Below are 27,057 nucleotides of genomic sequence, written 5' to 3'. Positions count from 1 at the left end.
ATGGAAGTTAGTCACTTTTCCCCGAGGAGACCTGCAACAAACAAAACATCACACATGAACAATACAACTCTTTTATTGTTCTTTTCATTTTAATGCTAACAGCAATTATAAATTTGTTTACACTTGCATGACAGTTTTAAATTATTTTATTGTTGTTTACATTTTAATGCTAACAGCAATTATAATTTTGTTTACACTTGCATGACAGTTTTAAATTATTTTATTGTTGTTTACATTTTAATGCTAACAACAATTATAAATTTGTTTACACTTGCATGACAGTTTTAAATTATTTTATTGTTGTTTACATTTTAATGCTAACAGCAATTATAAATTTGTTTACACTTGCATAACAGTTATAAATGTATTTTATTGTTGTTTACATTTTAATGCTAACAGCAATTATAATTTTGTTTACACTTGCATGACAGTTTTAAATTATTTTATTGTTGTTTACATTTTAATGCTAACAGCAATTATAATTTTGTTTACACTTGCATGACAGTTTTAAATTATTTTATTGTTGTTTACATTTTAATGCTAACAACAATTATAAATTTGTTTACACTTGCATGACAGTTTTAAATTATTTTATTGTTGTTTACATTTTAATGCTAACAGCAATTATAAATTTGTTTACACTTGCATAACAGTTATAAATGTATTTTATTGTTGTTTACATTTTAATGCTAACAGCAATTATAATTTTGTTTACACTTGCATGACAGTTTTAAATTATTTTATTGTTGTTTACATTTTAATGCCAACAGTAATTATAACTTTGTTTACACTTGTATAACAGTTTTAAATGTATTTTATCGTTGTTTACTTTTTAATGCTAACAGCAATCATAACTTTGTTTACACATGTATAACAGTTTTAAATGTTTTTATTGTTGTTTACTTTTTAATGCTAACAGCAATTATAACTTTGTTTACACTTGCATGACAGTTTTAAATTATTTTATTGTTGTTTACATTTTAATGCCAACAGTAATTATAACTTTGTTTACACTTGTATAACAGTTTTAAATGTATTTTATTGTTGTTTACTTTTTAATGCTAACAGCAATTATGTTGTTTACACTTGCACGACACTTATAGATGTATTTTATTGTTGTTTACATTTGAATGCTAACAGCAATTCTAACTTTGTTTACACTTGCATTGTTGCGATCTGCTGCTCAGATCTACACTATTTATTTTTCTATTTTGTATATTTCTCTGACTCCTTATTTCCTGTTTGCTTTGTCGCCATGGTCACTCATCAGTTTCACCTGCTACTCTCTTTTCCAGCACACCTGTCTTTACTAATGACCACCTGTTTATAAGCCAGCCTTTTCTGTTCACTGACTGTCGGATCTTAGTTTGTTCACATACATCTGTTTATGACTTGTCTCTCACTCTCGTTTTCTCTAGCTCTCATGCTAAGCTTTATTTTATTCCTAGCTTTCACGCTAGTTGTTTTGTGTTTCCTTTTGTGTGCCTTTGTGCTTCGGTTTGTTTGTCCTAGCTTTCCATGCTAGCGCTTTTATTTGCATCAGTGTTTTTGTTCAAAGCTCCTTTTGTTGAATAAACCCCTTAGTTCTTACCTTTCTGCCGTGTTCTTGCTGACACATCCACGGAGGACCGGACCCGGCATTACAAAGTCACACAAGCGTAACGTGCATGACACTTTTAAATGTCTTTAATTCTTCTTTACTTTTTTAATGCTAACAGCAATTCTAACTTTGTTTACACTTGTATAACAGTTTTACATGTTTTTTATCGTTATTTACTTTTTAATGCTAACAGCGGTGAACTAATTGAAACACTTTTATGACTGTCAAAGATGTCTTTTATTGTAGTTTGCATTTTAATGTTAACAGCAATTATAACTCATTTTTGCACTTTTATGACAAATGTTTTCTATTTTTATCTTTTAGGAATGTAAAATTTGACGTTAAAATTTCGCTTTCATATTTAAATATTCAGTTCATTGCTGAGTAGGACAAAGTAAACTAAAGTGGTAAACAACATGAGTATTCAATAAATACTTTTTGTTGTATTTATATTTGTATGTCTATATGCAAGTACATACATACATACATACATACATTTATATATATACGTACGTACGTATGTATAAATGTATGTATGTATGTATGTACATACGTATGTGTGTATGTATGTATAAATGTATGTATGTATGTGTAGATGTATGTATGTACATAAGTACGTACGTATGTATGTATGTATGTATATATGTATACTGTATATGTATGGAGTCATTGTTTCTGTGGTTTATCCATTATACAGTGTAGGGAAACCTGCGAAACAGGCTTGTAGGGATGAAATAGTCTGTGTTTTTTTCCTGACCTAATGTATATATGTATGTATGTACGTATGTACATATATATGTATATATTTACATATGTATGCATGTACAGTATGTATGTATGCATGCATGTATACATCTATATATCTATATATATATATATATATCTATATATATATATATATATATGTAGGTATGTATGTATGTGTGTGTGTGTGTGTGTACGGTATGCATGCACACTAAATATTTGGTCAAATTCAGTATTGTGTTTTTTTTAAATGTGTGCTATTTAGTTTGATTTCCCAAACGATTGTGGGGACATGGAAGGCAGTGTGGGGGCCCAAGCAACCAAATAAGCAAGCAAGTGTAGGCAAGCAACCAACCGTCAGCCTGCAGAGCAGGAAGAGTAGGAAGGCGGCGTAGACGCAGCTCTTGGCGATGAGGACGGCGTAGGAGAGTTTGGCGCTCTGCCAGATCTTCAGGAAGTTGTCTGCAGCGGGATGAGAAGGTTTAGCAGCGCTAGCGTTAGCGTGGCAAAAGCTGGGCGTGGACAGACCTCGCGTCATGGCGTCTTCCTGCTCCCCGCCTGCCAGCAAGGAGAAGAAGTTGAGGTGAGGAAGGAGCCTTCTTCACCTGGAAGTGGAACTCACCTTTTTCTCCTCTCACCTCCGCCGCATACTCCACTCTTTCCTTCCCGTCGAAGAAGTGGACCACGCACTTGAAGGTGGTTTGGGAGTCCAACCAGCGGCTGCTCGGGACCCTCAGCCTGCTGCTGATGCTGTAGTAGTCCCCGCTTCGCAGGGCCCGCCCGTCCGTGGCCACACCTGTGTCCTCCTGCACCTGGTTGACCTGCCACACCACGCTGACGTGGTCCGGGTAGAAGCCCGTGGCCACGCACACCAAAGTCTTCTTCTTCTTCTTCTTCTTCTTCCCCTGCTGGCCGCACTCCTCTGCCCAAGGTTTCAGCAAGGTCACCTTGGGTGGCGTCGGAACTCGCTCAGCTTCTGTGGGGACAAAGAAGGATTCGCCAAACTTACCTTTTCCTCCACACCAAAGACAATTGACAGCCTTCAAGAAACCCACAGGAAGTCTTCTTCAACCCCATCAACACTTTTCTACCACTATTTAGTCCTCACCTAGGTCTCTGTCACAAACCATAACCCCATCAACACTATTTAGTCCTCACCTAGGTCTCTGTCACAAACCATAACCCCATCAACACTATTTAGTCCTCACCTAGGTCTCTGTCACAAACCATAACCCCATCAACACTATTTAGTCCTCACCTAGGTCTCTGTCACAAACCATAACCCCATCAACAGTTTTCTACCACTATTTAGTCCTCACCTAGGTCTCTGTCACAAACCATAACCCCATCAACACTTTTCTACCACTATTTAGTCCTCACCTAGGTCTCTGTCACAAACCATAACCCCATCAACAGTTTTCTACCACTATTTAGTCCTCACCTAGGTCTCTGTCACAAACCATAACCCCATCAACACTTTTCTACCACTATTTAGTCCTCACCTAGGTCTCTGTCACAAACCATAACCTCATCAACACTTTTCTACCACTATTTAGTCCTCACCTAGGTCTCTGTCACAAACCATAACCCCATCAACACTATTTAGTCCTCACCTAGGTCTCTGTCACAAACCATAACCCCATCAACACTTTTCTACCACTATTTAGTCCTCACCTAGGTCTCTGTCACAAACCATAACCCCATCAACACTTTTCTACCACTATTTAGTCCTCACCTAGGTCTCTGTCACAAACCATAACCCCATCAACACTATTTAGTCCTCACCTAGGTCTCTGTCACAAACCATAACCCCATCAACACTTTTCTACCACTATTTAGTCCTCACCTAGGTCTCTGTCACAAACCATAACCCCATCAACACTTTTCTACCACTATTTAGTCCTCACCTAGGTCTCTGTCACAAACCATAACCCCATCAACACTTTTCTACCACTATTTAGTCCTCACCTAGGTCTCTGTCACAAACCATAACCCCATCAACACTATTTAGTCCTCACCTAGGTCTCTGTCACAAACCATAACCCCATCAACACTATTTAGTCCTCACCTAGGTCTCTGTCACAAACCATAACCCCATCAACACTTTTCTACCACTATTTAGTCCTCACCTAGGTCTCTGTCACAAACCATAACCCCATCAACAGTTTACTACCACTATTTAGTCCTCACCTAGGTCTCTGTCACAAACCATAACCCCATCAACAGTTTTCTACCACTATTTAGTCCTCACCTAGGTCTCTGTCACAAACCATAACCCCATCAACACTATTTAGTCCTCACCTAGGTCTCTGTCACAAACCATAACCCCATCAACAGTTTACTACCACTATTTAGTCCTCACCTAGGTCTCTGTCACAAACCATAACCCCATCAACACTTTTCTACCACTATTTAGTCCTCACCTAGGTCTCTGTCACAAACCATAACCCCATCAACAGTTTACTACCACTATTTAGTCCTCACCTAGGTCTCTGTCACAAACCATAACCCCGTCAACAGTTTTCTACCACTATTTAGTCCTCACCTAGGTCTCTGTCACAAACCATAACCCCATCAACAGTTTTCTACCACTATTTAGTCCTCACCTAGGTCTCTGTCACAAACCATAACCCCATCAACACTTTTCTACCACTATTTAGTCCTCACCTAGGTCTCTGTCACAAACCATAACCCCATCAACACTTTTCTACCACTATTTAGTCCTCACCTAGGTCTCTGTCACAAACCATAACCCCATCAACACTTTTCTACCACTATTTAGTCCTCACCTAGGTCTCTGTCACAAACCATAACCCCATCAACACTTTTCTACCACTATTTAGTCCTCACCTAGGTCTCTGTCACAAACCATAACCCCATCAACACTTTTGTACCACTATTTAGTCCTCACCTAGGTCTCTGGCACAAACCATAACCCCATCAACACTTTTGTACCACTATTTAGTCCTCACCTAGGTCTCTGTCACAAACCATAACCCCATCAACACTTTTCTACCACTATTTAGTCCTCACCTAGGTCTCTGTCACAAACCATAACCCCATCAACACTATTTAGTCCTCACCTAGGTCTCTGTCACAAACCATAACCCCATCAACACTTTTCTACCACTATTTAGTCCTCACCTAGGTCTCTGTCACAAACCATAACCCCATCAACAGTTTACTACCACTATTTAGTCCTCACCTAGGTCTCTGTCACAAACCATAACCCCATCAACAGTTTTCTACCACTATTTAGTCCTCACCTAGGTCTCTGTCACAAACCATAACCCCATCAACACTATTTAGTCCTCACCTAGGTCTCTGTCACAAACCATAACCCCATCAACACTTTTCTACCACTATTTAGTCCTCACCTAGGTCTCTGTCACAAACCATAACCCCATCAACAGTTTTCTACCACTATTTAGTCCTCACCTAGGTCTCTGTCACAAACCATAACCCCATCAACACTATTTAGTCCTCACCTAGGTCTCTGTCACAAACCATAACCCCATCAACACTTTTCTACCACTATTTAGTCCTCACCTAGGTCTCTGTCACAAACCATAACCCCATCAACAGTTTTCTACCACTATTTAGTCCTCACCTAGGTCTCTGTCACAAACCATAACCCCATCAACACTATTTAGTCCTCACCTAGGTCTCTGTCACAAACCATAACCCCATCAACACTTTTCTACCACTATTTAGTCCTCACCTAGGTCTCTGTCACAAACCATAACCCCGTCAACAGTTTTCTACCACTATTTAGTCCTCACCTAGGTCTCTGTCACAAACCATAACCCCATCAACACTATTTAGTCCTCACCTAGGTCTCTGTCACAAACCATAACCCCATCAACACTTTTCTACCACTATTTAGTCCTCACCTAGGTCTCTGTCACAAACCATAACCCCATCAACACTTTTCTACCACTATTTAGTCCTCACCTAGGTCTCTGTCACAAACCATAACCCCATCAACACTTTTGTACCACTATTTAGTCCTCACCTAGGTCTCTGTCACAAACCATAACCCCATCAACACTTTTGTACCACTATTTAGTCCTCACCTAGGTCTCTGGCACAAACCATAACCCCATCAACACTTTTGTACCACTATTTAGTCCTCACCTAGGTCTCTGTCACAAACCATAACCCCATCAACAGTTTTCTACCACTATTTAGTCCTCACCTAGGTCTCTGTCACAAACCATAACCCCATCAACAGTTTTCTACCACTATTTAGTCCTCACCTAGGTCTCTGTCACAAACCATAACCCCATCAACAGTTTTCTACCACTATTTAGTCCTCACCTAGGTCTCTGTCACAAACCATAACCCCATCAACACTATTTAGTCCTCACCTAGGTCTCTGTCACAAACCATAACCCCATCAACACTTTTCTACCACTATTTAGTCCTCACCTAGGTCTCTGTCACAAACCATAAACCCATCAACACTTTTCTACCACTATTTAGTCCTCACCTAGGTCTCTGTCACAAACCATAACCCCATCAACACTTTTCTACCACTATTTAGTCCTCACCTAGGTCTCTGTCACAAACCATAACCCCATCAACACTTTTCTACCACTATTTAGTCCTCACCTAGGTCTCTGTCACAAACCATAACCCCATCAACACTTTTCTACCACTATTTAGTCCTCACCTAGGTCTCTGTCACAAACCATAACCCCATCAAGTTTTCTACCACTGTTAGTCCTCACCTAGGTCTCTGTCACAAACCATAACCCCATCAACACTTTTCTACCACTATTTAGTCCTCACCTAGGTCTCTGTCACAAACCATAACCCCATCAACACTATTTAGTCCTCACCTAGGTCTCTGTCACAAACCATAACCCCATCAACACTTTTCTACCACTATTTAGTCCTCACCTAGGTCTCTGTCACAAACCATAACCCCATCAACACTATTTAGTCCTCACCTAGGTCTCTGTCACAAACCATAACCCCATCAACAGTTTACTACCACTATTTAGTCCTCACCTAGGTCTCTGTCACAAACCATAACCCCATCAACAGTTTTCTACCACTATTTAGTCCTCACCTAGGTCTCTGTCACAAACCATAACCCCATCAACACTTTTCTACCACTATTTAGTCCTCACCTAGGTCTCTGTCACAAACCATAACCCCATCAACACTTTTCTACCACTATTTAGTCCTCACCTAGGTCTCTGTCACAAACCATAACCCCATCAACACTATTTAGTCCTCACCTAGGTCTCTGTCACAAACCATAACCCCATCAACAGTTTACTACCACTATTTAGTCCTCACCTAGGTCTCTGTCACAAACCATAACCCCATCAACAGTTTTCTACCACTATTTAGTCCTCACCTAGGTCTCTGTCACAAACCATAACCCCATCAACACTTTTCTACCACTATTTAGTCCTCACCTAGGTCTCTGTCACAAACCATAACCCCATCAACAGTTTTCTATCACTATTTAGTCCTCACCTAGGTCTCTGTCACAAACCATAACCCCATCAACACTTTTCTACCACTATTTAGTCCTCACCTAGGTCTCTGTCACAAACCATAACCCCATCAACACTTTTCTACCACTATTTAGTCCTCACCTAGGTCTCTGTCACAAACCATAACCCCATCAACAGTTTTCTACCACTATTTAGTCCTCACCTAGGTCTCTGTCACAAACCATAACCCCATCAACAGTTTTCTACCGCTATTTAGTCCTCACCTAGGTCTCTGTCACAAACCATAACCCCATCAACAGTTTACTATCACTATTTAGTCCTCACCTAGGTCTCTGTCACAAACCATAACCCCATCAACAGTTTACTATCACTATTTAGTCCTCACCTAGGTCTCTGTCACAAACCATAACCTTCATTTTGGACCAACATAAAACCGTTCTTTCTGCAAACGTTGTCCGTGATGTCTTCACCAAAGCTGTTTGTCAATGAAAAGCCATCAGTCAAAGTCATTTCTTTCAAATATTTCAAATTAAACAATTGTTCCTGTTTTTGTAAAAACTGAAATCAATTTTGGACTTTCATCGTTTTGTAAACGTTGTCTGTGATTTAGTCTTTAAGTTGAATGTTTTTCTAAACATTGAAGATGATTTTCCCTGGAATGAACCTAACGTACGTCTTCTGGTAGGAACTTAAGTCGACTTTTAGTTTTTTTCAACAAATACAAAGAACATGTTTTCCCAATTCAGTCGCCAATGACGTTTTTATAAAAATCCAAGACAAGTTAGTCTTTCCTCAACACCAAAGACAATTTACAGCCTTCAATAAACCCCGAGAACGTGTTTTTTAACCCCATGAACATTTTACTACCACTATTTAGTCCTCACCTAGGTCTCTGTCACAAACCATAACCCCATCAACAGTTTTCTACCACTATTTAGTCCTCACCTAGGTCTCTGTCACAAACCATAACCTTCATTCCTGAATTTCAACAAATATAAATCCATTTTTTCTGGAAACGTTGTCTATGATGTCTGCACCAGAGCTGTTTGTTAATGAAAATTGATCAGTGAAATTCCTTCTATCCATCCATTTTCCTACCGCTTATCCCTTTCGGGGTCGCGGGAGATGCTGGAGTGAAAGTAATTTGTTTCAAATATTTCAAATCAAACTAATGTTCCTTTTTTTGTAAAAACTGAAATCAATTTTAGACCTTCATCGTTTTGTAAACGTTGTCTGTGATTTAGTCTTTAAGTTGAATGTTTTTCTAAACATTGAAGATGATTTTCTCTGGAATGAACCTGACATTTTTCTTTTTGTAAGAAATTAATTTGACTTTTAGATTTTTTCTAACAAACACAATGAACGTGTTTTCCCAATTCAGTCACCAATGACGTTTTTATCGGAATCCAAGACAAGTTAGTCTTTGATGAACCCAAACACGGAGTTGTCGTAACCATCAAAGACTAGTTGATTCCAAATAACGGAGCTGCTTTGGAGTCTAGTGGGGTACGTATTTTTGAAGACAATTCAATTGTCGGTGAGGATTTAGACTTTTCAGTCAACCTAACATTTGCCATGATTTAGTCTCTGATTAGTTGAATGTGGGTGTTTTTAGAAACATGAAAGATAAATGTCTATGGATGTTGTCCTTCATCAGGTCTTTGTCATCTCAGGTCAGTCAATCCATCACAACTGGACTGTTTGGTTTGTACTAAAAGACGTTTGAGATGTGGAATACAAAATCAAAGATAAATCAGTCGACCAAGCCCACTTAAGAAGAACCTAGCCTACGTCTTTTTGTCACAGTCCAAGACTATTTGAAGGACAACAAAGGTAATGTACTCGTCTTGGCAATCATCCTGAAGGAGTTAGTCCTCAATAAAATCAGGTAGGATTTAGGAGCGTTAGTCAGTGACCCTGATGTACGGCTTTTGTCGACATCTGTTGAACCCGCCGTATGTTTGCCTACAAATCAAAGACAAAGTAGTCCTCAATCAAGTCAAAAAAATAGTTGTTCATAATATTTAAACACGGTAAAGTAGTCAATGAACGTACGTGTTTGTTACGTGCAAACAATGCATAGCATAAAACCTCCACTTGGACTTGATATGATCGTAAAGTCCGTACATTTCATTTATGCTAACAATACATACAATAATTTCATGATCATGTTTTATTTCAGTTTGACTCCCTTAGTTTTCAGCAGCCCTGGGTTTGTGTTTCTTAGTTGCCATGGGTGCTGATTATTTTCAAAACTTTCCAGAACATGACGTGATGCGGTCGGACATTTACTCACAGCAGCAGCACGAGGGCCAGGAAGGTGAAAATAATCAGCACCCATGGCAACTAGGGTTGTAGGGTATACCGGTCGGTATTTGTATAGTACCGCGATACTAATGAATCATACTGCCTCTGAAAGCTACTTCTAAATCACTAATCCTTGCCTCCATGGTGACAAATAAAGTTTCTTAAAAGTAGCATTATCACTGGAGGATGAGGAATAGCTAAACATGCTTTACTACACACCGTAGGAGGATACAATAGCTCACCCCCGTCACAATGTAAACAAACGCCATGGGTGGATCTACACCTGACATCCACTGTACTGATACCAAGTACAGGAGCATATCTAGTCAATACTACTATGATTACATCGATGTTTTTTATCATCACAAAATCTTTGGTTATTTTTATTGTTCATAAAGTCATGAAATACGTCCCTGGACACATAAGAACTTTAATTGAGACCAATCTATGATCCTGTAACTACTTGGTATCGGATCCATACCTAAATGTGTGGTATCATCCAAAACTAATGTCAAGTATCAACGAAGATAAGAATACGTGGTTATAACATGTGAACAAAAGTGTAGATAGAACATGTTAAAACAGAAAACAGGGCGACACCTACCCTTTACATCGGTATTTTTTAACCATATTATTATTGGTTTATTAGGTATTGGGTTTTATTGTATGATCCTGTAACTACTTGGTATCAGATCCATACCGAAATGTGTGCTATCATCCAAAACTAATGTCAAGTATCAAAGAAGAGAAGAACAAGTGATTATTACATTTGAACAGAAGTGTAGATAGAAGAGAAATTAAGCAGATATTAACAGTAAGTGAACAAGTAGATGAATAATCAATTTTTACAGTTTGTCCCTCATAATGTGTATAAAATAATAGGTGTATAAATGACACAATATGTTACTGCAGACTAATTAGGAGTATTTGTTTGTTTACTTACTACTAAAAGACAAGTTGTCTAGTATGTTCAACATTTTATTTGAGGACTAACTAACAATAATAAACATATGTTTCATGCACACTAACATTTTTTTCTTACAATGAAGACATTTTTTGTGGTGGAAAAGTTTGGAAATGATTAGTGGTAGCGGTACAACACTAATGGCTACTAAGAAAAACAAACCCTGGGGTGCTGAGAACAGAAGAGAGGGGGTCAAACAATAAAATACATTCATCATAAAATGTGTGCAAGATTCCTTTTAGCTTTAGTCTTATGATGATTATTTCATTAAACACAATAACACTTTTCAACCTTGTTGTTGTTGTTTTTTCCGTCGTAAACAACAAAGAACATTTGCATATTTCATTGAACGGTCTTCCTGACAAAGTGAAGTTCCTCACAATTTCACCTTAAAAAACGGAGCATTTGTGACAGTTTGTGCTGGTTTACCGCACACGAAGCAAAGCCCCAGACTGTTGACATGAAACTCCAAAGAAGTTTCCTCGCAGCTGCAAAACTCTCACAGCAGATCAAAAAAAACAAGAAATGAATTGGCTGAGAACCAAAAGTTTCATTGCTGCTTGGAAGTGAAAACCTCAACAAGAAGTGTTCCTACGAGCACGAGCTGACTTTCACACATCTGAGCGCTACTTTGGCAAATAAAAAGCTGCAAAATCCCACAACCAAACCCTGTCCGCCTCACCTCAAGCAAAAGAGCCGCCAGTGGATTTTGTTTGGCACATTTTCTTACCTAAAACGCTGACTTTGGTCCCTGCAGAGAAAAAAGCTGGGTCGTAGGAGCACAGAGACTTCCAGCTGTGACACAAACCTCCTCAAGCTGCTCTGTCTGAGCCCAGGAGGCAGGACTGCTTTGTGGAGCGGACTAAGACCTCCACTTCAACTCTGCGCCTGCTAACAAGAGGACTAACGTCTTCTTTTGTTTCCTTAACGACCAATACTTTACTTTAAACCACTTTCCTTGTGACTGAAGGCAAAGACAATAACTGTGCAGTTGTCTTCTAGCCTAAACTAGTTGATATAAACTACTGCAGTTTTAAATGCTGTCTTACCTAGAACTGTTAGTCTTGTCCCTGAGCCAAAGAAAACTTCAGAACTATAACCAGTCACAGTGTCCTGTTCACCAAAATCTGCTACTCTATTTTTTCACAACCCTCCAACTTTATCTCCGTTTGAAACAGTTTTCTCAGAATCTTTTCAATTCCTTACATTGATCTATTCTGGTGTCTTACCTAGAACCGTTAGTCTAGTTCTTGCGCCAAAGAAAACTTCCAAACTATAACCAGTCACAGTGTCCACCTAAATCTGCTACTCTTTTTTTTTTTTTTATCCCGCAACTTTAGCTCCATTTGAAACAGTTTTCTCAGTATCTTTTCAATTCCTTACTTCGACTTATTCTGGTGTATTACCTAGAACCGTTAGTCTTGTTCCTGAGCCAAAGAAAACTTCAGAGCTATAACCAGTCACAGTGTCCTGTTCACCAAAATCTGCTACTGTATTTTTTCCAATCCTTCAACTTTATCCCCGTTTGAAGCAGTTTTCTCAGAATCTTTTCAATTCCTTACACTGACTTATTCTGGTGTCTTACCTAGAACTGTTAGTCTTGTTCCTGGGCCAAAGAAAACTTCCAAACTATAACCAGTCACAGTGTCCACCCAAATCTGCTACTCTTTTTTTTATCCCGCAATTTTAGCTCTGTTTGAAGTAGTTTTCTCAGAATCTTTTCAATTCCTTACACTGACTTATTCTGGTGTCTTACCTAGAACTGTCAGTCTTGTTCCCAGGCCAAAGAAAACTTCAGAACTATAACCAGTTAAAGTGCTCTGTACGCCAAAATCTTTTTCAATGCTCCAACTTCATCTCCGTTTGAAACAGTTTTCTCTGAATCTCTTCAATTCCTTACATTGACTTATTTTGGTGTCTTACCTAGAACTGCTAGTCTTGTTCCTGTGCCAAAGCAAACTCTAGAGCTATAACTAGTCACAGTGTTTTTTTGGCAAAAATCTTTTTCAACCCGCCAACTTTATCTCTCTGTTTGAAACAGTTTTCTCAGAATCTTTTCAATTCCTTACATTGAATTATTCTGGTGTCTTACCTAGAACTGTTAGTCTTGTTCCCGCGCCAAAGTGTGCTTCATAATAGCTATTCACAGTGCGGTTTTCCCGTGTAGAAAACTACATAGATACTTTTTTTCCAACTTGAACTCCAATAAATAAAGTTCCCATTAACGCTCTGAAAGTATTTAAAGTATTTACATTGACTTGTTCTGGTGTCTTACCTAGAACTTTTAGTCTTGTTCCTGGGCAAAATAAAACTTCAGAGCAATAACCAGTCACAGTGTCCTGTTCACCAAAATGTGCTACTCTATTTTATCCAATCCTCCAACTTTATCTCCGTTCGAAACATTTTCTCAGACTCTCTTCGATTCCTTACATCGACTTATTCTGGTGTCTTACCTAGAACTGTTAGTCTTGTTCCCACACCAAAGACAAATTCAGAACTATAACCAGTCACAGTCTCCTGTTCACCAAAATCTACTACTCTATTTTTTCCAATCCTCCAACTTCATCTCCGTTTGAAACAGTTTTCTCAGAATCTTTTCAATTCCTTACATCAACTTATTCTGGTGTCTTACCTAGAACTGTTAGTCTTGTTCCTGGGCCAAAGAAAACTTCCAAACTATAACCAGTCACAGTGTCCACCCAAATCTGCTACTCTTTTTTTTATCCCGCAATTTTAGCTCTGTTTGAAGTAGTTTTCTCAGAATCTTTTCAATTCTTTACATCGACTTATTCTGGTGTTTTACCTAGAACTGGTAGTCTTGTTCCTGGGCCAAATAAAACTTCAGAGCTATAACCAGTCATAGTGTTCTATTCGCCAAAATCTTTTTCAACCCTGCAACTTCATCTCCGTTTGAAACAGTTTCCTCAGAATCTTTTCAATTCCTAACATCGACTTATTCTGGTGTCTTACCTAGAACTGTTAGTCTTGTTCCCGCACCAAAGTGGGCTTCAGAATAGCTAGTCACAGTGCGGTTTTCTCGTGCAGAAAACGAACGTCGCTCTTTTTTTCCTCCAACTTTTAACTCCATCATATTATTTTTTCATTAAGGCTCTGACTTAAAGTCTTTACATTGACTTATTCTGGTGTCTTACCTAGAACTGTTAGCCTTGTTCCTGCGCCAAAGAAAATTACCAATCCGAGTCGCCACAGTGCAAGTGTTTTGTGTGCTTACCAACCCAGGATGACGCTAGGCCTTTTCTCCAACTTTATCGTCATTAAAAGTAATGTTCTATTAACACGCTTTAAGTCTTTACATTGACTTATTCTGGTGTCTTACCTAGAACCGTTAGTCTTGTTCCTGCACCAAAGAAAGCTTCTCTGCCGTAACTATCCACAGTGCAGTTGTCTCGTGCACCAAACAGCGTGACTTACCCTCCTACCCCACCATCTTCAACTCTTATAAGATAACAATTTCTTTTAAACTCCTTAAATTGACCAATTCTGGTGTCTTACCTAGAACTGTTAACCTCAAAGGAGACTTGAGAAGAAGACACGTTGCAGGTGTCTGGTACCCAAAACAACCCAGAACCACTACATGCATTACTCCCAACTTTAGTTTGATCAAAAAAGCTATTTGCTTGTAAGATTCTGGACTGGTCTACAGTTCCTACGGCGGGTGTCTGACCTGGTAGAAACGTTAACCTTGTTCCTGCTCCAAAACGTCAACTCCAGCCTGTTGGAGCCCTTTTGGCACTAGCAACTAGTAACCCTAACCCTTTGGCCTCCCCAAGAAACTGTAGTTCTACTCACCAAGAACGGTCAGTTTGGTACCCTGGCCAAAGTAGGCTTCATAAGTGGCACAGAGTCAACACGCCGACATAAAAACCACATCGGTCCAAACTTCTCCTCCCTTGCCAGAAAACCCCTTGGTGGTGCTAGCAAATCCCTGGTTGTCTTCCCTTTGGTCCACTGTGGTCCCAGTTAAGAAGGTCTTCATCCTTCTGTCAGCGGGACTCCACAGTCCAGACTATTCACTTCTCCATCCTTCATCCCTTCTCCCAAGAGGTCTTTAAAAAAGCAGAATGTGTCCTGACGAGCAGGACAAGGACTTGTGAAGACTTCCTTCCTCAAGGGGAGTGAAGACAAGTGGCATTTCTGCTGTGAAGAAGATCTCCTGTCACCTCCCGGCATGGATCTAATGGGAGGAGGTTTTTGTACGGCCCCTCAGTTGCCTTGTATCACCGTGGCCCCCTGTACCCACGGTGTGAACGCCCCACTCAAAAACCTGCACCAGTTTTTTCTGCTTCTGACTTCCCCCCACCAGCAGAACTCTCACCCCCCACCACGGAGCTCCATATCTCAGCTGGCATCTCCACTCTCAGGCTGCTATTTGTGTGGCGCTAAGAAAAGAAACTCAACTCAGGAAGAAAAGGCGGGGATGCTGCAAACCAGTTCACTCCTATCCAACACCCCTGGGGGGCAAAATTTTGAGAAAAAAAATCAATGTATACAAAGCCCAAAAGCAGTGAAGTTGTCACCTTGTGTAAATGGTAAATAAAAAGAGAATACAAATATTTGCAAATCCTATTCAACTTATATTCAATTGAATAGACAAGATACTTAACATTAATAACTTTGACCTTTTTTTTGCAAATTTGCCCTCATTTGGAATTTAATGCCTGCAAAATGTTTAAAAAAGCTGGCACAAGTGGCAAACAAGACAGAAAGCTGAGGAATGCTCATTCAATCAATCAATCAATGTTTACTTATATAGTCCTAAATCACTAGTGTCTCAAAGGGCTTCACAAACCACTACGACATCCTCGGTAGGCCCACATAAGGGCAAGGAAAACTCACACCCAGTGGGACGTCGGTGACAATGATGACTATGAGAACCTTGGAGAGGAGGAAAGCAATGGATGTCGAGCGGGTCTAACATGATACTGTGAAAGTTCAATCCATAATGGATCCAACACAGTCGCGAGAGTCCAGTCCAAAGCGGATCCAACGCAGCAGCGAGAGTCCTGTTCACAGCGGAGCCAGCAGGAAACCATCCCAAGCGGAGGCGGATCAGCAGCGCAGAGATGTCCCCAGCCGATACACAGGCGATCAGTACATGGCCACCGGATCGGACCGGACCCCCTCCACAAGGGAGAGTGGGACATAGTGGGACATCATCAAATACTTATTTGGAACATGCCACAGGTGAACAGGCAAATTGGAAACAGGTGGGTGCTGTCACGCCAAATTTCTTCGCCCCAAACAAAAACCTTCCCCCGGAAGACATTTGGCGTGACAGCCCCTCTAATGCCTGAAGGACCCCAATGAGGGCGTGGCAATACCAAGTTATATGACTCTTAAGGGTTAGAGCTGCAAAATTAGCGAAGCAAACATAGCTTGAAAGGTTAGCATGAGGGAAAGCTAATATTTTTTCCTCACTGTTATTTTTCAGCAATGACAATCAGCCAATTATAAAGCTTTTAAAACAGGCAGCTGTGTGGGCTGCTTTAATGTCTTTCATGTCCTTTGTGTTCTTTGATGTTTCCCTCTTACACACATGTGCGAGGGATGTGTACTATGGCTATGAGTTGTTGTTGTTTTTTCTCTAGGCCTCAGTCTGGACCCCCTCTCTGGGGCCCAGGCTTAGACCAATTTTTTTATTTTCATTTATTTTATTTTCATTTTGTCTTTTTTTCTCCCATAGCTATAAAAACAGCTTCCATGAAATGCTCAGTCTTTCACAAGAAAGGATGGGGCGAGGTACACCCCTTTGTCCACAACTGCGTGAGCAAATAGTCAAACAGTTTAAGAACAACCTTTCTCAAAGTGACATTGCAAGAAATTGAGGGATTTCAACATCTACGCTCCATAATATCATCAAAAGGTTCAGAGAATCTGGAGAAATCACTCCACGTAAGCAGCATGGCCGGAAACCAACATTGAATGACCGTGACCTTCCATCCCTCAGACGGCACTGTATCAAAAACCGACATCAATCTCTAAAGGATATCACCACATGGGCTCAGGAACACTTCAGAAAACCACTGTCACTAAAAAAAAGTTTGTCGCTACATCTGTAAGTGCAAGTTAAAGATCTACTATGCAAAGCAAAATCCAGAAACGCCGCCGGCTTCTCTGGGCCCGAGATCATCTAAGATGGACTGATGCAAAGTGGAAAAGTGTTCTGTGGTCTGACGAGTCCACATTTCACATTGTTTTTGGAAATATTCGGCACGATGTCATCCGGACCAAAGGGGAAGCAAACCATCCAGACTGTTATCTATGCAAAGTGTAAAAGCCAGCATGTGTGATGGTATGGGGGTGTATTAGTGATTGTTGTAGGGTGAAAGTGTTGTAGTCAGCATGTGTGATGGTATGGGGGTGTATTAGTGATTGTTGTAGGGTGAAAGTGTTGTAGTCAGCATGTGTGATGGTATGGGGGTGTATTAGTGATTGTTGTAGGGTGAAAGTGTTCTAGTCAGCAGGTGTGATGTATGGGGGTGTATTAGTGAACAAGACATGGGTAACTTACACATGTGTGATGGTATGGGGGTGTATTAGTGCCCAAAGCATGGGTAACTTACACATGTGTGATGGTATGGGGGTGTATTAGTGAACAAGACATGGGTAACTTACACATGTGTGATGGTATGGGGGTGTATTAGTGAACAAGACATGGGTAACTTACACATGTGTGATGGTATGGGGGTGTATTAGTGAACAAGACATGGGTAACTTACACATGTGTGATGGTATGGGGGTGTATTAGTGAACAAGACATGGGTAACTTACACATGTGTGATGGTATGGGGGTGTATTAGTGAACAAGACATGACTAACTTACACATGTGTGATGGTATGGGGGTGTATTAGTGAACAAGACATGGGTAACTTACACATGTGTGATGGTATGGGGGTGTATTAGTGAACAAGACATGGGTAACTTACACATGTGTGATGGTATGGGGGTGTATTAGTGCCCAAGACATGGGTAACTTACACATGTGTGATGGTATGGGGGTGTATTAGTGAACAAGGCATGGGTAACTTACACATGTGTGATGGTATGGGGGTGTATTAGTGCCCAAGACATGGGTAACTTACACATGTGTGATGGTATGGGGGTGTATTAGTGAACAAGACATGGGTAACTTACACATGTGTGATGGTATGGGGGTGTATTAGTGAACAAGGCATGGGTAACTTACACATGTGTGATGGTATGGGGGTGCATTAGTGCCCAAGACATGGGTAACTTACACATGTGTGATGGTATGGGGGTGTATTAGTGAACAAGACATGGGTAACTTACACATGTGTGATGGTATGGGGGTGTATTAGTGAACAAGACATGGGTAACTTACACATGTGTGATGGTATGGGGGTGTATTAGTGCCCAAGACATGGGTAACTTACACATGTGTGATGGTATGGGGGTGTATTAGTGCCCAAGACATGGGTAACTTACACATGTGTGATGGTATGGGGGTGTATTAGTGAACAAGACATGGGTAACTTACACATGTGTGATGGTATGGGGGTGTATTAGTGAACAAGGCATGGGTAACTTACACATGTGTGATGGTATGGGGGTGCATTAGTGCCCAAGACATGGGTAACTTACACATGTGTGATGGTATGGGGGTGTATTAGTGAACAAGACATGGGTAACTTACACATGTGTGATGGTATGGGGGTGTATTAGTGCCCAAGACATGGGTAACTTACACATGTGTGATGGTATGGGGGTGTATTAGTGAACAAGACATGGGTAACTTACACATGTGTGATGGTATGGGGGTGTATTAGTGCCCAAGACATGGGTAACTTACACATGTGTGATGGTATGGGGGTGCATTAATGGCCAAGGCATGGGTAACTTACACATCTGTGAAGGCACCATTAATGCTGAAAGGTACATACAGGTTTTGGAGCAACATATGTTGTCATCCAAGCAACGTTATCATGGACGCCCCTGCTTATTTCAGCAAGACAATGCCAAGCCACGTGTTCCAAAAGAGTGGCTTCGTGGCTTTCGTAGTAAAAGAGTGTGGGTACTTTCCTGGCCCGCCTGCGGTCCAGACCGGTCTCCAATGAAAAATGTGTGGCACATTATGAAGTGTAAAATAGGACAGCGGAGACCCCGGACTGTTGAAGGACTGAAGCTCTACATAAAACAAGAATGGGAAAGAATTCCACTTTCAAAGCTTCAACAATTAGTTTCCTCAGTTCCCAAACGTTTATTGAGTGTTGTTCAAAGAAAAGGTGATGTAACACAGTGGTGAACATGCCCTTTCCCAACTACTTTGGCACGTGTTACAGCCATGAACAATAAAGTTTATGAGTTTGAACATGAAATATGTTGTCTTTAATTGGATATGATTGATAGGACAGAGATTGTCCAATCAGTCATTTCCACTTCATGGAGGAGTGTTGCATTTGAGGGCTTTATTCATCCCACAATGGGGCAATGATGCGGTTGCAATGCAGATACAAAAAGTAAAGTAAAAACCACATGAAAACAAGAGGGAAACCCCCAAGGGGGACGGGGGGGTGGGGGTTGCCCACATATGTGGTCCTGCTGTCCAAGGTTTCTCATAGTCACCGTCACCGACGTTCCACTGGGGTGAGTTTTTCCTTGCCTGTACCGCGGATGTCTTTGTAGCTTGTGCAGCCCTTTGAGACACTTGTGATTTAGGACTACATAACTGAACATTGATTGATTGTATTGTACTTTTAAGTTTTTCACTCGTTTCACCATTCTTCTCTCTGACTGTCAGGGACGGGGGAGGCACAGCCCACCCCCCCAAGCCCATGTCATGGCAACGAGTGTCAGGTTCAAACACTGATGACATCTATTAAACAAAACAAAAGGCAAATAATCAAACAGACAGAATTAAATTTGGACTCAGATCTGAGGAGAGACATGGCAACAGTACTCTCTGTACAGTCCTGCACCACGTTCTGCCCCAAGATTGTACTCCTCCTTCTTTATTTGACTTTCTCCCCCCTCCTTCCCACAGCTGCTTTCTGAGGGAAGTGGATCGTAAACAGCGTTGCCTTCGGTTACCGAACAGTTCGAAGAGTTCATCAAATACTTCAAAAAGAGTTCCATAAAACAGTTCAAAGAGAGTCCCATGAAATAGTTCAAAAATAGTTCGTAAAATACTTCAAAAAGAGTTCCTCTGGAAGTTGGGCAGATCCTGCCATCTGTCTGCTTTGTAGTCCCAGTGGAGTTTTACGAGCATTCTTCTTGGAAGGTTTCAAAAACAGCCTTTTGTCTTCTTGTCAGGAACTCAATGTAATTCAAAGTTTTTTGTGATAATTTAGAAACAATTATTCTAACAGCGAGTCTCAAGTTTGTATTTCATTTTTATATAGCTTATGTTTGCTGAGGTTTTTTTCCTGGTCGCACACTAAGCCTCCTACAGGAGCATAGTTTAGGATTGGCTTTTATTTCTCCCTCTTGTTGTTTATCCTATCTTTTACAGGGTCTTCAGCCTGCCGGTCCGGTCCAAACTTGTCATATTTGTGTTTTTGTTTCTTGGACGGCTTGACTGGAAGCAAGTTTTGTTACACTTTTTGGGTGCGATGACGAAAAAAATAAAATAAAGCAGCTTTAACTTATTTTGGTGTCCTCTTAACTTCTGGGGGTTTTTGTGCGGTAGAGTAGTTCTCTTTCTGACTGTGGGTACTCGTCGCAGCAAAATACTGGCCGCTGTCAAGGCGGGGTCTCAGTTTGAGGATGTGAAGGTGAGCTATCTTCTCACCATCGCCGCTCACGTTGAAGTGGCCCTCCAGAGGCGCCTCCACCGAGCTTGTTTTGTAGTTCACAGAGGCGATCAACTCCAGGTTGGCAGTCTCGGCAGAGCGTCGGTACCACAGGATGGTGTCGTAATTCTGGATGGCATGGCTGAAGCTCAGCGTGACTTGGTCGTTCTCTCTCCCGAACACGGTGTCAGGTGTCTGGAAAACTTTTGTGTTTTGGCTCAGCTCAACCCCTGAGAAGAAATAAAGTCTTGAAGTCTCTAAGAACATTCCGCCTTGGTGTCCCGCATCGTGGCTCAACGATCAGGATTGATCAGTACACCAGCCTTACCTGCCGTACAGAGGACATGGGCGATGAAGACGATGAGAGCCGAAGACTGAGGCTTCATGTTGAAAGTCGCCACCCAAAGACGCTCTTTGGGACTTTGTATTGATTCTGAAGGAGGCAGGAAGTCACACAGGAAGTCAGCCTTTGCCACCTTTCCGTAGGCATCGAAGAAAAGGGGCGATGTTTGCTCTCGATCCTTCTTAATCAGTCCTGTCTTCAAGACTGTGTCTCAGTCATATCAGGCCCATTTCCACCGCGGTAACTTTCCATGAATAAAATACCCACTGCGTTTCCACTAAAAAACTATCCGGGTAAACAGAGTTCCACCAGAAACTAATTACTTTACGAGTCACCAACAGAGACTTGGAAGATTCGCCAAGAACCTTTGAGGAACGGGCTATGCTATCGACCCCTGATTGATTTGAACACAGTTCAATCAATCAATCAATCAATGTTTACTTATATAGCCCTAAATCGCTAGTGTCTCAAAGGGCTGCACAAACCACTACGACATCCTCGGTAGGCCCACATAAGGGCAAGGAAAACTCACACCCAGTGGGACGTCGGTGACAATAATGACTATGAGAACCTTGGAGAGGAGGAAAGCAATGGATGTGGAGCGGGTCTAACATGATACTGTGAAAGTTCAATCCATAATGGATCCAACACAGCCGCGAGAGTCCAGTCCAAAGCGGATCCAACACACAAGCGAGAGTCCCGTTCACAGCGGAGCCAGCAGGAAACCATCCCAAGCGGAGGCGGATCAGCAGCGCAGAGATGTCCCCAGCCGATACACAGGCAAGCAGTACATGGCCACCGGATCGGACCGGACCCCCTCCACAAGGGAGAGTGGGACATAGGAGAAAAAGAAAAGAAGCGGCAGATCAACTGGTCTAAAAAGCGGTCTATTTAAAGGCTAGAGTATACAAATGAGTTTTAAGGTGAGACTTAAATGCTTCTACTGAGGTGGCATCTCGAACTGTTACCGGGAGGGCATTCCAGAGTACTGGAGCCCGAACGGAAAACGCTCTATAGCCCGCAGACTTTTTTTGGGCTTTGGGAATCACTAATAAGTCGGAATCCTTTGAAGGCAGATTTCTTGCCGGGACATATGGTACAATACAATCTGCAAGATAGGATGGAGCTAGACCGTGTAGTATTTTATACGTAAGTAGTAAAACCTTAAAGTCACATCTTAAGTGCACAGGAAGCCAGTGCAGGTGAGCCATTACAGGTATATATGTATGTATATATGTATATAAAGGCATATACAGTATAGGTATATATGTATATAAAAGTATATACAGTATAGGTATATATGTATGTATATATGTATATAAAGGTATATACAGTATATGTATATATGTATATATAGGTATATACAGTATAGATATATACTTCCGCCATCCTAGTCACTGCCGTTGTGTCCTTGGGCAAGACACTTTACCCACCTGCTCCCAGTGCCACACACACTGGTTTAAATGTAACTTAGATATTGGGTTTCACTATGTAAAGCGCTTTGAGTCACTAGAGAAAAGCGCTATATAAATATAATTCACTAATTCACTATATGTATGTATATATGTATATAAAGGTATATACAGTATAGGTATATATGTATGTATATATGTATATAAAGGTATATACAGTATAGGTATATATGTATGTATATATGTACAGTATATAAAGGTATATACAGTATAGGTATATATGTATGTATATATGTATATAAAGGTATATACAGTATAGATATATATGTATGTATATATGTATATAAAGGTATATACAGTATAGATATATATGTATGTATATAAAGGTATATACAGTATAGGTATATATGTATGTATATATGTATATAAAGGTATATACAGTATAGGTATATATGTATGTATATATGTATATAAAGGTATATACAGTATAGATATATATGTATGTATATATGTATATAAAGGTATATACAGTATAGATATATATGTATGTATATAAAGGTATATACAGTATAGGTATATATGTATGTATATATGTATATAAAGGTATATACAGTATAGGTATATATGTATGTATATATGTATATAAAGGTATATACAGTATAGGTATATATGTATGTATATATGTATATAAAGGTATATACGGTATATATGTATGTATATACGTATATAAAGGTATATACAGTATAGATATATATGTATGTATATATGTATATAAAGGTATATACAGTACAGGCGTAATGTGATCAAACTTTCTTGTTCTTGTCAAAAGTCTAGCAGCCGCATTTTGTACCAACTGTAATCTTTCAATGCTAGACATGGGGAGACCCCAAAATAATACGTTACAGTAATCGAGTAACAGTTGAGGTGGTTCTAAACCATTCGAGTATTCGGGGAAACTTATTTATTTCCATTACAAGCTACTTGACACAGGAGAGAAAGAAGACCTATAAAAACTTGAGTTGCAAGAACGTTTGTAGGCTGAAAAACGCTGATTGGTGGAACATCAGTTATGTGCACACCGACACAATTAATCGGATTAAAAGCCCAACAGGAATAAAAATGCTTAATCTAAACACGTCATTTGTAATATTTGACCCGATCGCACATGTTCGGATAACAATTTCCGCGGATGAAACACTTATTCCGAATTTCATGTCGAGATTATCATGTCTTTGATGTCCGCTATACTTTGGTCGTGAAGGGGGTACTACAGTTAGCGATCTCGGAATGAAGCGACTGTCTTGCTGCTGTCTCCTCCCGTTCAACATGTACATGAGTAATATTAAGTTTGCTGCGCTAAAACGAGACAAACAAAACAAGAGGACGGTCCTGAGTGTCACATGTCGATGTACCATCAAAGAATAGATTCGGTTGTCGTATTAACGAGCTGTTCTATTCACGACCTTGCAGCTACTCCCAGTGCAGGGGTCAGCAACCTTTTTGAAAGCAAGAGCTACTTCTCGGCTACTGATTAATGCCAAGGGCTACCAGTTTGATACACACTTCAATAAATTGTATTTCTGTATGTCATTCCATCGTACATTTTTACGGAAGGTTTTTTTTTGACAATAAATGATGAAAAAAAACACTTAATTGAACAGTTTAAAAGAAGAGAAAACAAGAAAAAGATGAACATTAAATTTTGAAACAGTTTATCTTCAATTTTGACTCTTTAAAATTCAAAATTCTACCGAAAAAAAGAAAAAGTAGCTAATTCGAATCTTTTTGAAAATATTTAAAAAATAATTTATGGAACCTCATTAGTAATTTTTCCTGATTAAGATTAATTTTAGAATTTTGATGACATGTTTTAAATAGGTTCAAATCCAATCTGCACTTTGTTAGAATATATAACAAATTGGATCAAGCTATATTTCTAACAAAGACAAATCATTATTTCTTCTAGATTTTCCAGAACAAAAATTTTAAAAGAAATTCAAAAGACTTTGAAATAAGATTTAAATTTGATTCTACAGATTTTCTAAATTTGCCAGAATATTTTTTGTTCAGAAAAAAAAGTCCTGGAGCATGATGCCCCCTTCACATTTCTGACTGCCCCCTCATATAAGCATGCCTAGAACCGCCCCTGGGTCTCAGACACGTGGCCCGCACCTTAATCTGTAAATTTAATGGTAGTGCGGCCCGCGAGTTTTATATGAATGCCGCTTGACAGCATCACACTTGCCAACCCTCCCAAATTTTCCAGGAGGCTCCCGAATTCTCTGAGCGACTATTCTCGCGAATGTCTGCTGATTTTCACCCAAACAACACTAATGAGGGCGTGTTATGAAGCTTTAATGCCCTCTACAATATGTACTAACAGCTTCTGCCGACACACGTATTTGACTGCAATGCATACTTGGTCAACAGCCATACAGGTTACACTGAAGGTTGTAATATAAACAACTTTAACACTCTTACTAATATGCGCCACACTGTGAACCCACACCAAACAAGAATTACAAACACATATCAGGAGAACATCCGCTCTGTAAGACAACATTAACACGACAGAACAAATACCCAGAATCCCATGCATCCCTAACTATTCCGGGCTACATTATACACCCCCGCTAGCACCAAATCCCCACTCCCCTCCATGCGTCGGTTGGGAGGGGCGGAGGTGTATAATGTAGCCCGGAATAGTTAGGGATGCATGGGATTCTGGGTATTTGTTCTGTTGGGTTACAGTGCAGATGTACTCCCGAAATGTTTCTCATTCTTGTTTGGTGTGGGTTCACAGTGTGGCGCATATTAGCAAGAGTGTTAAAGTTGTTTATATCACAATCCTCAGTGTAACCTGTATGGCTGTTGACCAAGTATGCCTTGCAGAAGCCACATGCAACATGCGACTGGGCACGTAGATGGCATGGTGTAAAAGAGGGCGCGACATGTTTTAGAAGACGTCAAAAGCATTGCTTTCACGGTACGCTCCCAATACTGTAGTCCGGGTAAAATTCGGAGAATGTTTGCCCCGGGTGAGTTCTGGGAGAGGCACTAAAATCCGGACACTTCCCGAAATAATCGGGGGGGGTCGGCAATTATGCAGCTGAGCCACATCAGAGTGATCAAAGAACCGCATGTGGCTCCGGAGCCATGGGTTGCCGAGCCCTGGAGTAGACGGACTACCTGAGCTTTGGGGAAATGTCTGGCCATTTTAAAAGGATCCAGAAATGTTTCTGTTGTTTATATTGACTGCAAGAAGTCAATATGCACGTGCCATGGTGTTGTTCACACTGCCGGTCTCTGCCGTTACCATGCTGCGACATCTGTGGGTAGAACCACCAGGCTAACCTCCGTTCTAATAGGAGTGCTGGGGACGGTTGGATCCAGGTGTGAGGTTGTGGGGGTGTTATCAGGTTTATGACTTGATAAGGCAGCCTAATGCTGCAGCGTGGTAGCTAGCTGCACAATAATAAAGTGCACTGCTGTTCAGGTCGAGCTTTGGGACGATCAGTCGGCACTCTTCATTCACTGAGGAGCTCCCTTTTATCTCCACGTCCACACCCTCCTCCGGGAAGCTTTGTCTGTTGTACATGTAGCCCAGGAGCTGCATCTGCACGTCCAGGTTCTTGTACCAGAGGATCACGTCGTAGCTCGGTATGCTATGAATACATTGGATGGTGGCCGTCTCTCCCGTCTTCTTGATGATGTCACTGGGAGTCTGCTTGACCTTCTCTCCTGCTGAAAAGATGGTGGAACTATGACAAGTCCAGTTGATTGTGGACTAAGTGTTGTTACCTGAGAGCAGAGCAGTGCAGGCAGCAAAGCTGAGGAACAAGAGCACCACCATGTCTTTGGGATTATTAAGTCGCCGTCATCAGCACTGGTCTACTAAAGGGCTGCACCGCATGTGGGCGGGGTCGGCTTTGCAAGCGATTAGGGTAAAACTACATTTTTTTGACCAGGGTTGTGTAAAAAGACAACGGCGTACAGTCACATCCCCCTCTGATGGCGGACGTGAGCATTGCTCGTCTATGACATTGACTTCTTTTGTCAACACAGGGGAATGGCAGCAGCTTGCATGTAAAAATCAAACAACCGAGGGGCAAATATTTATCCATCCATCCATCCATTTTCTACCGCTTATTCCTTTTTGGGGTCACGGGGGGCACTGGCGCCTATCTCAGCTACAATTGGGCGGAAGGCGGGGTACACCCTGGACAAGTCGCCACCTCATCGCAGGGCCAACACAGATAGACAGACAACATTCACACTCACATTTACACAATAAGGCCAATTTAGTGTTGCCAATCAACCTATCCCCAGGTGCATGTCTTTGGAGGTGGGAGGAAGCCGGAGTACCCGGAGGGAACCCACGCATTCACGGGGAGAACATGCAAACTCCACACAGAAAGATCCCGAGCCTGGATTTGAACCCA

At 40.8% G+C, this 27,057-nt stretch overlaps 1 gene segment (V, D, J or C); it reads right to left on the bottom strand.

Moving 5' to 3' along the window:
* Positions 1-27,057, bottom strand: part of LOC133542610 (immunoglobulin heavy constant gamma 4-like) — a 50,537-nt gene that overhangs the window by 10,137 nt on the left and 13,343 nt on the right. Inside the window, 8 exon segments of the C gene segment in view lie at positions 1-31; positions 2,700-2,806; positions 2,873-2,902; positions 2,967-3,320; positions 20,860-21,090; positions 21,189-21,395; positions 26,102-26,356; positions 26,417-26,445. The exon segment at positions 1-31 is cut by the window's left edge and continues 16 nt beyond it. Of these exon segments, the coding sequence occupies positions 8-31; positions 2,700-2,806; positions 2,873-2,902; positions 2,967-3,320; positions 20,860-21,090; positions 21,189-21,395; positions 26,102-26,356; positions 26,417-26,445 (1,237 nt within the window).

The sequence above is a fragment of the Nerophis ophidion genome, linkage group LG24 (assembly GCF_033978795.1).
Source record: "Nerophis ophidion isolate RoL-2023_Sa linkage group LG24, RoL_Noph_v1.0, whole genome shotgun sequence".
NCBI classification, from domain to species: domain Eukaryota; kingdom Metazoa; phylum Chordata; class Actinopteri; order Syngnathiformes; family Syngnathidae; genus Nerophis; species Nerophis ophidion.
This window is presented reverse-complemented; position numbering and strand designations above follow the sequence as displayed.